Source organism: Notechis scutatus, chromosome 3, assembly GCF_049901735.1.
Source record: "Notechis scutatus isolate UNSWTSFEM ecotype Mainland chromosome 3, rNotScu1.2, whole genome shotgun sequence".
Lineage (NCBI taxonomy): Eukaryota > Metazoa > Chordata > Lepidosauria > Squamata > Elapidae > Notechis > Notechis scutatus.
In genome coordinates, this window is record NC_142011.1 from 32,323,696 (window position 1) to 32,337,086 (window position 13,391).

General features: G+C 39.9%; 1 protein-coding gene across 1 annotated transcript; it reads right to left on the bottom strand.

Annotated features, from left to right (window-relative positions):
• Positions 1-2,208: 2,208 nt before the first annotated feature.
• DYNLRB1 (dynein light chain roadblock-type 1) lies at positions 2,209-9,180 on the bottom strand. Its single transcript, XM_087959427.1, has 4 exons — positions 8,832-9,180; positions 6,412-6,487; positions 4,196-4,363; positions 2,209-2,565 (listed from the first exon to the last, which is right to left on the bottom strand). Exons 1-4 carry the CDS (start codon positions 9,084-9,086, stop codon positions 2,522-2,524), a joined length of 543 nt encoding a protein of 180 aa, XP_087815553.1. The 5' UTR covers positions 9,087-9,180; the 3' UTR covers positions 2,209-2,521.
• Positions 9,181-13,391: the final 4,211 nt, after the last annotated feature.

Sequence of the window (13,391 nt, forward strand, 5' to 3'; positions counted from 1 at the left end):
TCTGAACTTCTTGGATGAAAAGTGAAACATCAAGGGGAAAAAACAACCCAAGTTGCCTTTTGGGAAAGCAGCTTTGGGGGCTCAACACAGAATGATTTGTTTAGGAAGAGTTATTTCTATTTGTGATTAGAAGACTAAGTGGAACTCTGGTTCAGGCTTCTGGATGAGAAGGATTTGAAGAGAAGCTTCTCACATGTGCTTGATGTATTTATAGCTTCTAGCTACTGAGAATCCTACTCCCCACTTTATTCTGAGAACAACCTGAGGTAAATTAGGCTAAGTAACTGTGCCAAGAACACTTAATAGCTTAGAAATTAAACATTAATCTTTGCTGAGTTCTTATAAACAACATCTACTGCTGCATGAGCTTGGAGTGTGTAGGTCTTTCAACTACCTTATATAATTAGTTTTCTGCTTGTTTATAAAAGCTGTAATCTTTTCTGCCTTTTCAGTGGTCAAAACAACAACTCATTGGTGCTGCTATCTGTTGAATTTCCAACCCTTTAATAACATTGCAAGCTGTAGTCATGTGATTTTCCCTTAGTGACCAACTTGCCAGTTCCAATTGTGGTCACTAACCAAGGACTATTTGTAGTAAGTTGAGATGTGGCAATTATGATTTTGTTTAATAGATTAGATGGACATTTTAAAGCAATTCAATAAAATCAGTACCATTTTGGCTTCAGTTTTTCAACAGCTGAATTTTGAATTTCCTGAATCTTCCAGGAAAAGAATTAGCTTTGTTGAAAAAAGGCAGTTGTTGACTTAGCAAAGTTTTCAGCTGCAAAAGTTATCAGAGGCTGTTTTTCCGAGAAGCTTCAGCAAGTCAGAAGGTAAGCAAGCTGGAACTGGCAAGTATTTGAATGGCAATTCCTTAGGAAACACCCAGACTGTAGACTACACTGGAAATTTCAAAAACATTTTAAACAATGTCAGTGACAAATCATTTAAGAACTTTTGTCAAGAAAACTATGTCCATGAAGTCAAGACGGGTTAAGTTTGACATGAAGATTTGACTTTCCCTGTTTCTTCTGTACCGCTAGTAACTGTTGTCAAAATTATAGGATGGGGTTTGCTTTGTTAGTTTGTCTGAAATTAGAAAACTGGCAGGCCTCTTGTATGGGGAGGAAGCCACCTAGTGATTGTACAGCAACATCACGGGTTGCAGGATAAATCTGGAAATAGAGGCACCTGCTTTTAGGGCGAAGAGCGAGATACTGCTTTTAGCTAGATTGCTAAGGCTGCACTTTAATTAAATAATTTCATTTCCATTTAGTTCAAATATTATTAATATGGCTGGTCTTGAATTATGAATTTAATAATATTGTCTTCTGTCACATTAAAATTACAACTTTTGGAGAACGTAGGTAGCTCTAGAATTTTAGTTTACATTAAAATATCAGCTTATGGGTTAATCCAATGTGAGTGAAATGAGACCCTCTTAAGTCTGTTCTTAAACTGCCTTAGAATATTGGTTCGATTGGGATTGTAGTCATAATATTCATGCCTAATTGAGAGTAAAATACAGTTGAAGCTATTTTATATTAAAAATGGATGCATCATGCATCTACTGTGGAAAAAGCTGTCTTTGAACTTTGTATCAATTATAGCTTGCTATAATCATGTGCTCATTCAAAAGATGTGCAAATTTTAGAAGGGGACATATTCCCCTATTACCTTCCTCCAAAGGTCATGCCACATATATGATCCGGAGCCTTCAGGCTGCCCTGCCCAGACTGGGAACATAGAAAATAAAGTGAGAGGAAGGTTGTTCACATTATGTTGAATGTAGCTCACATATTTATTTTCAGCTGGTCTATTTATCTTTGGAGGTTTAAAATGTCTACTGTAGTAAACCAAATTTCCTAAATATATAATTTAGAGGGATTTCGGCCTGCTCCTAATCTATGGACAAACAGATTGAAATTACCTTTCCTACTGGAATACCCTAATATAAGTTTCATGGCACTTATATTTGTGCGTATATATCTTGTACGAAAAATGATTTATTTCACAATAGGTTGACTAAATGACCAATAAATTGTCTTTCATATTCCTGACACCAGTAATGGAAGGATTTGATTGAAGGGATACACCAAATATTATAAATAGACTGATTTTCAGAGAAATATTTCAATAGTATGAATTTCAAGGAGGAAAATACTTCGAAAAGCATGAGAAAACTTTACTGAAATCAACACACAAAGGTTTGCTTGATTATTTTAATTTGCTTTAAAAGAAACAAGTGCAAAATAAAAGGAAGACAAAAAAGATTTACAGTTATTACAAGTACTTTGAACAAAGTTATTTAGTTATATATTTGCTAAAGAAACCGTCCATCTTTAATCTTTTTTTTTTTTGGTTTCATGTTTTGTCTTCTCCATGGAGTAATTTGAACAGACTCCTTAAATCTTTAATATTTTAAGAATTGAATATCAGACATTATCATGGACAATAATTGTCAGGGTTAAATAAAAATATACAATTAAGTAAAAGGAATGCAGGCCAGTTGGACAAGTTTTCATTCTGTTGGATTCTGAATGACAATCAGGAAATAGTCCTTATCTGCAAAAATATAAAGCAATTATGTTTCAGTATTTGGTTATGAGTTACTGTTCACTCATAATAACTCTTTTGTGTCATGTTACATTATTTCAACTGCTTTGTAGAGAGAGATTATGAGCCTTCCTGGCATTATCAGTTACAAAGAAATTTGGTTAGTGGCACATGCTGAAAATAACTTCTTCATGAAGTTTTGCAAGTATAGTACACATAGTCCTTGAATTATCACTATAATGGAGCCTGCCTATCCTGGTATTAAGTGGTTGATTTTATGACCAGTTTTGTGAGGGTCATTGAGCAAATATGGCAGTGATAAAGTGAATGCCATGGTTGTTAAGTGAACCAATGATTCACAATAGGTACAGATTTGCTAAAAAACGGAAGTGTTGATTTTCAACAAAACTTTCATTAAACATGGTTGTGTGACTGCAGGATCCTGCAAATAGACATGAATGCAACCAGATTGCCCAATGCCCAAAGGTCAGTCATGGGACCATAGGGGGAGAGTCAACAATTGGAACTTTGAATCCAAAGTAGATCCATCATAAATTTTAATAGTCACTAAGCAACTGGTTGTAAGTTGGGGACTACCTGTACTAGTTGGAAAAAAAAATACTGGACAAAGAAGATTATAAACACATACACATTCCTCACGTGATTTTGTGCTTGGAAGCACAGTTATACAAAATACAGAAAGGGAATATGATGTAGTAACCCAAAGAAATAAGGGCACAAGAAAAAGCTGAACATAAAGAAACATGTGAAGTCAATAAACTGCATATAAAATCAATTCAAATATTACAAACATTAGAGTTGTTAAACTAGATCAGGCCAAAAGCCATCTACTGGATCATTGTTTCTTAAAATAAAACATAGTTAGGCTTCACTGATTTCTGGAAAGATCATTTAGAAGAGCAGCCCCCAACCTTTCCGGCTCTGAGGACCAGTGGTAGGGGGGAAGAGCATGGTTCTGTACAAGCACACATGCAGCTCCATTTGTACAAGCAGAGGGCACACAGGCCAGTTGCTCGTGTAAATGGAGGTGCATGTGTGTGCACTCACCTGCTGCACATGCAAGTGGAGCTGTGTGCATACGCACACTTGACCATCGCCACTGTGGAAGGTCTGTGACAATTCACCAAGGCAAACTCACCATGACCAACTTGCCATAGCCAACTCACCACAGCAATCTCACCACAGGACAACTTGCTGGGAGATAAGAGTTACACTAATATTTAAAAAATGGTGGAATAGAATCATTTAAAAACGATGCAAAAGGAGGAACAGAATAAAATGTGAATGGCAAAAATTAAAATATTTTAAACTTATTTTAAATAATTAAATAGAATTGTTACATTGTCCCTCAGCAAGTTGGCTGTGATGAGTTGGCTGTGATGAGTTGGCCCTGGTGAGTTGGCCACAGCAACTTGGCTGTGGCAAGTTGTCTCATTTCCTTCCATGGACCAGTTCTGAATGGATGACAGACCTGGGGTTGAGGACCCCTGATTTAGAACCCATTCTGAATCTTTTAAAGAAAAACTGTAGTACAGAGATAGATTGCCTATTGCTGTTACATTTGGCGACAACTCTATCAGAGGCTCCAAAAGAGCTTTGTTCCCCCTTTTAATTTTACCTGGTGCAACCATAATCTCATTTTTCTTGGAGCGAATCCGCAGGAATGTAAGATCGTTCTGGGGATCAATGTCTCTGACAGTGCCCCTTGCCTTCATTATTAAGTTGTGCATCAAGCCTGCATACTGTACTGTGGAGGAGTTGTCCAAGGTGCTTTTGATGGGGATACCTGTGGAATGCAAGAGGACTCTCTGGATAAATTATTTAAGACATTACTTGATCAGAAAATCTGGAGATCTCCATTTTTTACAGAACAGTTTTGATATAAAATCCTATTACTTCATACAACAGTTTTATCTCAACAATTTGGAATCCGCACAGAATTCCTGTTCTGTATTTTTCTTACAACAATCCTCTGCTACTACTCTGAGATCCTTTATGACTTCTCAAAGTATCATAAGCCTGATGATGGGGTGATTTTCATTGAATGAACATTGCTGGGAAAAGGAACAACTGGTGTTGCATTTCCTCTATTTCTACACTATCAGCTTGACTGTGGCAACAGTTTTATAGTCTCTTCCATCCTAATGAACAGCAGCAACCTTCTATCTGAGGTTTAGAAAGATCTTTTTTTAACTGATGCATGTTAAAAAATCATCCTGTGTCATGAAGATGAGTTTTTAAATTTGGTTCATTAGATTTGCAGGCCGCCCAACTCCCAGATGACTCTTTGCAGCTTAGCATCCAGGATGTAAGATATGATACATTGCACTTGTCATATGTCAATTTTGGGCTTGACAGCACTATTTTTAGTACTATTTAACCAGAATCTCTTTATATGTTAGTAAGATTTAGATCACTCTTACAAAACTAATGGGATGGTTTTTACTTTGGTTGCTGATTTGTTTTCTTAACTTCTATTCAGCTCCATGTTTTACAAATATGATAGCGTTCTAAAATTAGCAGTCAACCGTCCTTTGCACACATTGGCTAACATGGCTCAATGTAGACTGAATTTTTATGGAGATGGAGATGTTTTCTCTTTCAGCCTCAACTAAATCTGTCCTTTAAAAAAGTGAAAGGCAGAAGAAAATTACACTACATTATACAAGTTCTGTTTGAAGAAATCAGAAATATCTTGAATTTCTAAAATAAGCTTTTAAGTTAAGATGTTTAAAGTTCTAATCTACCAGTACTTTGCTTGTTATTGTTGTAAAGGAAGTGACATTTATCAAGCAGGCATGTAGATCTTTCATTTCAGATTCAATATCCATCTCTTTAGTAAAGATGAATTGATAAATTGCCTTGTTATACTAATGAGAGTCAACCCATACATTTCAATCCAGACTTATCACAGAAGGGAGAAAGGACGGTTAACTCTTGTCCTAAATTGGAAATGCTCCTACAAGCTCCATAAGGATAGCATATAGCCAGACATGCATTTATAGCTGGGGTGAGGTAGGGCTGGAGCAAGACATTATACAGTGAAGGAAATTCACTGTTGTGCACCCTGGGGTAGGAACTCTTATCTTTATTTTTTATTATTATTTGCTTGGAATTGAAGTTACAGTAATTTAGGGAGTTATTTAATGAATCTACGGTTTTGCTCTCAGTCATTATATTTCACACACTATAAATCCAAGGCAGCAAAATCTTAGTAAATTTTATAAAATAGAAGGCCTTTAGAGGAAGAGTTCTAAAATTAAGAATCCACCTTGCAAAGTTCTACAATAGCTTCTTGGCTATTTTGAAAAGATCCTGAAGAGCTAAATGTTCCAGATTCCTATATATTTCTGGATTAATACATACTTATTAAGTGTATCTTAATCAAATAATTTCTTTGGGTTATATGCTCTTGATTTAATGGAAGCCCATCTTATTTTACAGTTATCGGTATTTTATATTGTGCTTCTTTCATAATTTGAATTTATACACTCCACTGATTTTAAAATGCTACTTTATAACTATATTGAGGCGACTCTGTTTCAAAAGACTTCAATAAATATTTTAAAATAAATTTAAATCAGAAAGTTTATCAGAATTTCTAAAAGAAGATACTAAATTAATTCACACTAATAATCAGAGGTAGCACAATCTCAAAATATTGTCAAAGCTTTTGATACAGTGAGATTCACTTCCTTCCTAATAGCCGTGTAATTTCAGCCTTGGTTTCATAATGCATGCCTGAGTCCCCATGTGATTCTTAATCCCAAACAACACTGCTTATGTGCTACCAAAGGGCAGATTCCATTCCCATCAATTTAGCTGCCACAGTACCTTCTGAATTCACAATAATGATCCCTTGGACTCCTTTTTGACTCTGAATTCGCTTCAATGTTTCCTCTACCTCAGCCTGGAAGGGGGAAAAATTAACAGCTTGAAATATGCAATTTTGTTTCTGGATCACACTCTGTGCTAAGGCATCTAGATACAGGAGGAGCATAAAAGGATTCAAAGAGACACTTCTAAAAGCACAGCTATTTTGGGAACAGCTGTATCAATGCCTACTTTTCTTAAACCCATAATTTTCCTCCTATCATTTTGAAATAAGCCTTGGATGCCAGACATTTGTTTCCTGTAATTTTCTAGTAGTTTTTTTTATTGCACTCAAAGCTTCACACCACATAGGATATGTATAGTGGTAAAATCTTGCTTGTTCAGTTTCCCTCTCATAGTATAAAGGTCTTTTCACACACAATCTTCTACATGAGGATAATTTATATCTGAGAAAGGATTTGCAGGATTCATCTTTGAAAATGCAATGCAAATATTTAAATACTGATTTGAACACATAATTGCAAAGTCTCTCTCTCTCACACACACACACACGCACGCACATAGCTCAGGGTTGAAGGTTGGGTTCTTGATGTTCTCTGAGACTAGGTATCATCATCACTGTCTGAGTTCCCAAGCATGGAGGATGCTAGCCTGGTAATGAAACATCTGCAGAAAAACCACCAACTTCAAGAACCCAGCTTGGAGACAAAATGGAAGTAGCAAGAACATTGGGTGAAGTAAAAGGTAGTGCCTTTAATTCTTTATATTTACAGAAATTAAAGCTAAAATAATCAAACGTATACTTTGAACTTCAAGAAAGCAAATTTAGATTCAGAGCAAATGATAAATCCCATAAAAGGTTAGAAGAATTATTTTTCAAAAAAGAAAGTAGCAACATAATTGCCCACAATCCAATGAAGTAAAAAGGAAGAAGCAACTTATGTGACCATCCCCCCCCTCAAAAAAACCCAAACAATTAAATAATGGAAACCAGTATAGTATAATCTTTCTGATTAGTAATAGTGTGAGGATTTGTTTTGTTGGAAACACTATTCTATAGATGTTGAGCACAATTCATTCTCACTGAAATCTTTTGAGTTTTAGTTTTTCTCAAAGAAATCTTTGAAGAGAGCTACTTCTGCAAACATTTATATCCTCAATTATGTCAATGAATTTCTTTTTTTATTAGCAATATTGATATGATAACAAGAGTCAGCATACTGTACTGATTTTAAGACAAACTAATAAAGCAACCATTCTTGGAGAACTGTACATAGATCTGGTTGCTTTTTAGCAACAGGGGCCTGTAGTGTGGAAGTTGCTATTGTAGAAAAAAATCACAAAACTGATCAAAGGGGTGGTTTGTTGAGCAAGACACACAAGTTTGTGTCACAAGCTACAGTTGCTGAATTAAAAGAACATATGTAAGGCCCAAATGTACAGTCCATATTATGATTCAGCATAATGGCCAGATTCACACAACACAATAACAGCTGGACTTGTCCAACATTCAAAACCACCAAGCACCTCCAACCACATTTTATATTGGCATAATCACAAGATGAATGAATGAATTCTTTATTGGCCAAGTGTGATTAGACACACAAGGAATTTGTCTTGGTGCATATGCTCTCAGTGTACATAAAAAAAATACATTTGTCAAGGATCATAAGGTACAACACTTAATATAGTCAGGGTACAAATAGGCAATCAAATCATATTAGGAAACAGTCAATATAAATAAGGATACAAGCAACAAAGTTACAGTCATACAGTCACAAGTGGGAGGGGATGGGTGATAAGGAGTGATGAGAATATTAATAGTAATAGTGCAGACTTTGTAAATAGTTGAACAGTGTTGAGGGAATTATTTGTTTAGCAGAGTGATGGCTTTCGGGGAAAAACTGTTCTTGTGTCTAGTTGTTCTGGTTTGCAGTGCTCTATAGTGTCATTTTGAGGATAGGAGTTGAAACAGTTTATGTACAGGATGTGAGGGGTCTGTAAATATTTTCTCCGATTCAGCTGTCAAAAGATGCATATTACACAGAGTACCAGTTCCTACATGACAGCTGGAGATTATAAATATATGGATAGATGCATGGGTGGAGAGTTGGAGGGAGATTGGGGGAGAGGGGGAGAGAGACAGGGAGGGAGGGAGGGAGAGAGAGAGAGACCCATCACAGCTGCTCTTTCGGGACACAATGCACCACGAATAGGCCAGTAGCATCTCTGTTTCCTCGGGTACTGTGCAAAACCAGCCCTAGTCTCAATTTACAGCATAAACCGGAAAATTGAGTTATGAAAATCATAGTTAACTTAAACTTATTGGGTTAAGAAAGCCAGAAATGAAAAGGCCCGCTAAAAGGCATATTTCAGAAGACATGAAAGCGTATCCTGTGCAAAGCAACGGCAAGACACACCTTGCCTCGCCTCACCCCACGAGATTCTGGGCTGAGGAATTGAGAAGCAAAGGGTGACAGCTGCGCCCCACGGGGGGGTGAGGGGATGGGATCCTCAGCCTTCCTTTGGTCATTCCCACCGTATTCCGGAAAGGCTCCGCCCGGGTCTCTACCCGCAACCAATCCGTCACTCCAGCCCCACTCAGAATTTTTAAGGGCGAAGCAAAGGCGGTGAACTACACCGATGCACCGACCGCCCCCGCCCTCTCTTACCATGTTTGCAGGAGAGGAAGCAATTCGGGGCTTTCTCCTTAAGCCAACGATCGTCAGCTGGTTTCGCAGCCGAGCCTCTGAAAGGTTTGCGCGCCTGCGCGCGCCATTCTCGGGCTGTTTTAGGGCTGAGACCTAATTCGGCCAATCGTCACAGGCGGGAGGCGGGTTCTGAAGGGTAGAGATCAGGCATAATTTCCTAGCCCTACCCTTTGTATCGAAAGGTACACAAGGGGAAGGCCGTCGTTTGAAACGCGCGCCGCAAAGGTAGAATTGAAGGTTGGTTTAGGCGTGCTGGCTGTGAAACGGCAAAGCCTGGTATAGAAGAAGGAGACAGCAAAACGATAAATGCAGAAATAAAGAGATGCATCAATGGAGTTTTGGAATCAGAGCCAGGTTCAAAGTCTCGGGAGCGAAGCTGAATGGCTTTGGGGCAGAATGGCTTGTTGCGTTGAGAAACTACAATGAGGACGCCTCTCCGTCAGTCGAGGGAAAGATATACTGGGAGATCCAATCGGAGTCTGTCACCGAGACCAGGGGTTTATTCTTCTAAGCTTTTGGACCCGACCTGGAGCCCAACCTAAGGGAATGTGACAACTTTTAAGATGTATGGACTTCAACTCCCAGAATTCCACAGAACTCGGCAGAGTTGAAGTTCACGTTTATTTATTTTTATTTTATTTGTCAAGCAAGTGTTAGATAACAGGTATAAGTATAAACATGGTTATGAATACATGAAATGGATACGAATTTTTTAAAAAAGAAAAACAATAGGACAGGGACGGTAGGCACGTTGGTGCGCTTATACAGACCTCTTAGGAAAGGGATGAGGTCAATAGTAGACAGTCTAAGGTTAAAGTTTTTTGGGTTTGGGGAAGAAACCACAGAGTCAGGTAGACTATTCCAGACATTGACCTCTCTGTTGCTGAAGTTGTATTTCTTGCAGTCAAGTTTGGTGCAGTTTACCTTGAGTTTGTATCTATTGTGTGCTCTTGTATTGTGGTTGAAGCTGAAGTATTCATTGATAGGTAGGACATTGCCAATTTGAAAACCATTGGGGGGGAAAATAGAAGATATGCATTACTGGAGGTTGTTCTGTGGAAGTGGCCTTTTGCCCTCTATGGATTCAGAGACAGTTTTCATGACAGATGCATTATAAATGATGGGAGTCCCAATGAGCTTTTTATTTTCCTAAAATGTTTCAAGTTCAAATCTTCATACTAGGACAGCAATAGAAGTATGAACTAACTGAATGAAAAACAGGGTTCTAAGAAATCCAGTATTCTATTCCTATGATGACCAACTACAGTAGTGCCTGTAAAAAGCAGATTAGGAGCATAAAAGCACCTCCTGGTTTTGTTTGCCAACTAGCTTACACACTATGTAATCATGATAAATGCTGATAAATGCTAGTAATCTTTCTGTTTTAAGTGTTTAAAAGTCTTTTAATATGTACAAGCTAGTAGCCACCATCATGTCCAGTAGCTCCTTAGTTCAGCTATAGACTTTGTGAAGTACTTCTCTATCTATTCAGAAGGTCCCATCTATAGAATCTGTAGGATCTATCTCAATGCAGAATCCACTAGAGCAGGGGTCTCCAACCTTGGCCACTTTAAGACTTGTGGACTTCAACTCCCAGAGTTCCTCAGCCAGCAAAGCTGGGAGTTGAAGTCCACAAGTCTTAAAGTGCCCAAGGTTGGAGACCCCTGCACTAGACCATCTGTGACACACAGAACATAAAATAGGGTTGGAAGGGACCAGGAAGGTCTTCTAGTCCAACCCTCTGCTCAAGCAGGAGAACCTGTACCATTCGACAAATGGCTATCCAGTCTCTTCTTGAAACCCTTTAGTGATACAGCACCTTCAACTTCCAGAGATAAGTTTTTCCGTTGATTAATTGTTCTGTCAGGAAACTTCTCCACAGTTCTAGTTTGGATCTCTCTTTAATAATCTTCTACTCATTACTTCTTGTCCTGCACTCAAAGAGGTTTGGAGAGTAGGTCAACTCCTTTTCTGTGACAGCCCCTTATATATTGGAAGATCACTCCTAGCCCTTCTCTTTGTTAGACTAGGCATACCTAGTTTGAGGGGTGGGATGCTACTGGTTCTGGCCGGCTGTATAGAACCAGTAGCTCTGAAGAGCAGCAGACACCGAATCGTTTCTGTGTCTGCTGCTGTTTGGCCCACCTGCCCGGCCGGAGTCTTACCTGACCTTTATTTCCTGCTTTTTCAACCTCAGCTGCTTTGCATGGCACAGCTGAGGTTGAAAAAGCAGGAAAAAAGTGCTTTTTCAAACGCTGTGCACCTGCGTGCAGTGCTTATAAGCTGTCCAGGTGGCACAGCTTTAGGTGTATTATACGCACGCATAATCAAAATGTAACCACTGAACCGGAAGTAACACTGGTTGAATCCCATCCCTGCCTAGTTCCCTTAATCATTTTTCATAAACCATATGGTTTACCTCCAGACCCCTTATCTTTGTTGCTCTTCTCTACACTCTTTCCACAATCTCAACATCTTTTTTTTTTTCTTTGTATCATGGTGACCAGAATTGGATGTAGCATTCCAAGTATGGCCTTACCAGTACAGTACCAAAAGCAGTACTATCACTTCTCATGATCTTGAAACCAGCCCTCTGTTAATGCAACCTCAGACTGCATTAGCTTTTTTGACAGCTCCAGCAAACTGCTGGCTCATACTTAAGTGGTGGTTACAAGGTCACTTTGATCCCTCTCGCAAATTGCTACTGTTGCCAGATACCACCTATTCTATACCTTTTGGAAGATCTCTGGTGAAGAACTCACCATTCCACGTCTCCTGTCACTCATCTTTTACGTAGACTGAATATGCACAGAACCTTTTATCACTCCTTTTAGTGTTTGGTTACAGCCCTCCCCTGGATGTACTCATTTGTCACTTTTTGAACAGTAGAGAAACTTTCGGGAAGAAAAAGTCACAACATGCAAGAAATGAGACCATAATATTTTTAAACCTTCATAGAAGTTTGGCTTGAGCAATTTTTATTATTACAGTTACCTGAGTATCTGAATGCATACTTTGACAATAATTTAACAATGGGCTTTTTACAACCCAGTGCTTCTGATCTCTCGTGATTCTGGGAAAGAAATGTGCAACAGTTTCTCCTCGCAATAAGAGCTGAAGATACTAAATGAATTCAATGTAAGCTTCAACTTGTTTGAATGCTGTTGGAAAATGTGTTAATGTGATCTGGTACAGTGGTCACCAACTGATGGGCCATGACCCACTGGTGGACCACGAGAAAATTTTGGTGGGCCACACAGAAATGTCCCCCCCAAAGCAATTAATCCAGGCTGCATGGGAACTGCCCACATGGCCCGCCCACCCGTTGGCCCCCACCCTTCGGCCAAGTGCAAACCTTCCCTTGAGTAGAGCCATGCGAGCTAGAACTGGAAGGCAAGACCAACAGTGGGGGAGGGAAATCTGCCCTGGGGTGGCTTGCTGACAGTGGGAAAGTCGGTCCCATATTCCAGAGCTGCAGTAGTCACAAGACTGGTCCTTTGGTCATCCAGGAGCAGCTCTGGAATATGGGACCAGTCCGTGATGGGGTTGGAAATCTCCTCACCGGCCAGGACGAGGTAATGGTGCTGTTGCAGCAAGAGGGGGGCATAGTTAAACCAGCACATCTCTGTTCCAAGCTGATGGTTGCAGCCAATTCCCTGCTCGGTCAGTGTTCTGGGAAGACATGGCTCGGGGATAAAGGAGCTTCCCTCTCCATGAGCAGGTGAGTCGGCAGGGCACTGCCTGAATTGGTGCCTGGGGCTCAAAGGCCCTCTTCCTCCAGCCTTGGGAGGGGTGCCGCTTCCTACCCCGCCCCCCTTCGGGTAAGCCCAGCTGGGTGCCACATGTTGGGTCTGGCAGCGGACGGGGAAATGCTGCGCCCTCCCCCATTTCTTGCAGGACCTGCTGGCGAAGCATCCCTCTTGTGCACCCACCGCTGCAGTTGGGTGCGTGAGGGAAACACGCTCCACGTGAGGGAGGGAGACATGCTCCGCGCCCATTGTGCTGAGCCAAAGGGCACTGGTGAGCAGGGAAGCAGCTGCGGCTGGCTGGCAAAGTGGTGATGCCGGTGGGTGGACTGACACATGCAGAGGGGAGTCCGTGGGAGATGGCAGCATCAGAACCCTCCCTGGCTCTTGTTCTGACCCAGGCTTCGTCCAAATTAAACACAAACTGAGTGTAAAATCAAACCTATTTTAATGCAACGCTGGGAGTTTCTTGCATTCCCAGCCAAAACTCATTTAGACACAACTCTGAGATAAGCTCATGCCT

What these genes read in the sequence shown, in the direction of transcription:
- DYNLRB1 (XM_087959427.1), bottom strand. Translation starts at nt 9,086, where the DNA reads ATGGTAAGAGAGGGCGGGGGCGGTCGGTGCATCGGTGTAGTTCACCGC. An exon ending in GTGGGGTGAGGCGAGGCAAG is followed by an intron (nt 6,488 to 8,831) that starts GTGTGTCTTGCC and finishes TCCCCCTTCCAG; the next exon opens with GCTGAGGTAGAGGAAACATT. An exon ending in TGAGATTATGGTTGCACCAG is followed by an intron (nt 2,566 to 4,195) that starts GTAAAATTAAAA and finishes ATATTTTTGCAG; the next exon opens with ATAAGGACTATTTCCTGATT.